Source organism: Penaeus monodon, chromosome 28, assembly GCF_015228065.2.
Source record: "Penaeus monodon isolate SGIC_2016 chromosome 28, NSTDA_Pmon_1, whole genome shotgun sequence".
In the NCBI taxonomy this organism is placed as follows: Eukaryota; Metazoa; Arthropoda; class Malacostraca; order Decapoda; family Penaeidae; genus Penaeus; species Penaeus monodon.
Genome location: NC_051413.1, coordinates 10,379,415 through 10,380,151, shown reverse-complemented (window position 1 = coordinate 10,380,151; position 737 = coordinate 10,379,415). Strand labels below are relative to the sequence as shown.

The following is a 737-nucleotide window of genomic DNA, read 5'->3' as shown; positions in this document are numbered from 1 at the left end:
GTTGTAGGCCCTAGTCTTGAGACCACTAATAAAAGTGTCTTAAGCCAAGAATTTTAACCACAGAGACGTAAGGGATATTGATCTATTGGTCGGTGGAGCTTCTGAACGACCAGTCCCCGATGGAGAACTGGGGCCCACCTTCACTTGCGTTCTAGCAAAGCAGTTCGCCAGAATTCGCCGGGCAGACAGGTACTGGTACGAGACCAATATCGACGATACTAAATTCAACAATGGTAAGATCCAGTGATCGGTGTTCTTAGTACCAAACAAACAAACATTATTGATGGATATTATGAAATTCTTTTCATCAAATTCTAACCTTTCTTTTCAAAATCTAGTTTTTTAACCGTGATATTCTGTGACAGAGCAACTGAGAGCATTGCGCAGTACGACTCTTGCGGGCATCATGTGCGACGCCTTCCCTGAACTGCAAATGGTTCAGAGGCGTCCCTTCGAGGTGGTTTCGGCAAAGAAACCCTCTGGTGTCTTGTGAGACCGTACCCCGTGTGGTACTCAAGGCATGGGGAATTAGTGCCTCAAGAAGGGTGCACTATTGGAGTGGTCTTACCTGTGTCCAATTGAAACAAAGTAAATCATTTCGTTCACAAACTGTTTTATTGACCCCACGGAATTATTAGACTGTTCATCAAATAATCCTTGACAATTAGTAACAATCTGAAAATAAAATATCTGAGTCGCTGTTTTATGAGTGAATGTACACATATGTGCACAGACAC

At 43.0% G+C, this 737-nt stretch overlaps 1 protein-coding gene across 2 annotated transcripts in view; it reads left to right on the top strand.

Moving 5' to 3' along the window:
- The window catches only part of LOC119591365 (chorion peroxidase-like), a gene marked incomplete at its 5' end in the record, with an annotated part of 16,126 nt that overhangs the window by 2,562 nt on the left and 12,827 nt on the right, over positions 1 to 737 (top strand). Inside the window, 2 exon segments of one of the 2 annotated variants that reach the window (XM_037940104.1) lie at positions 64 to 233; positions 366 to 508. Of the exon segments in view, the coding sequence (XP_037796032.1) occupies positions 64 to 233; positions 366 to 493 (298 nt within the window). 2 annotated transcript variants of the gene reach the window in all.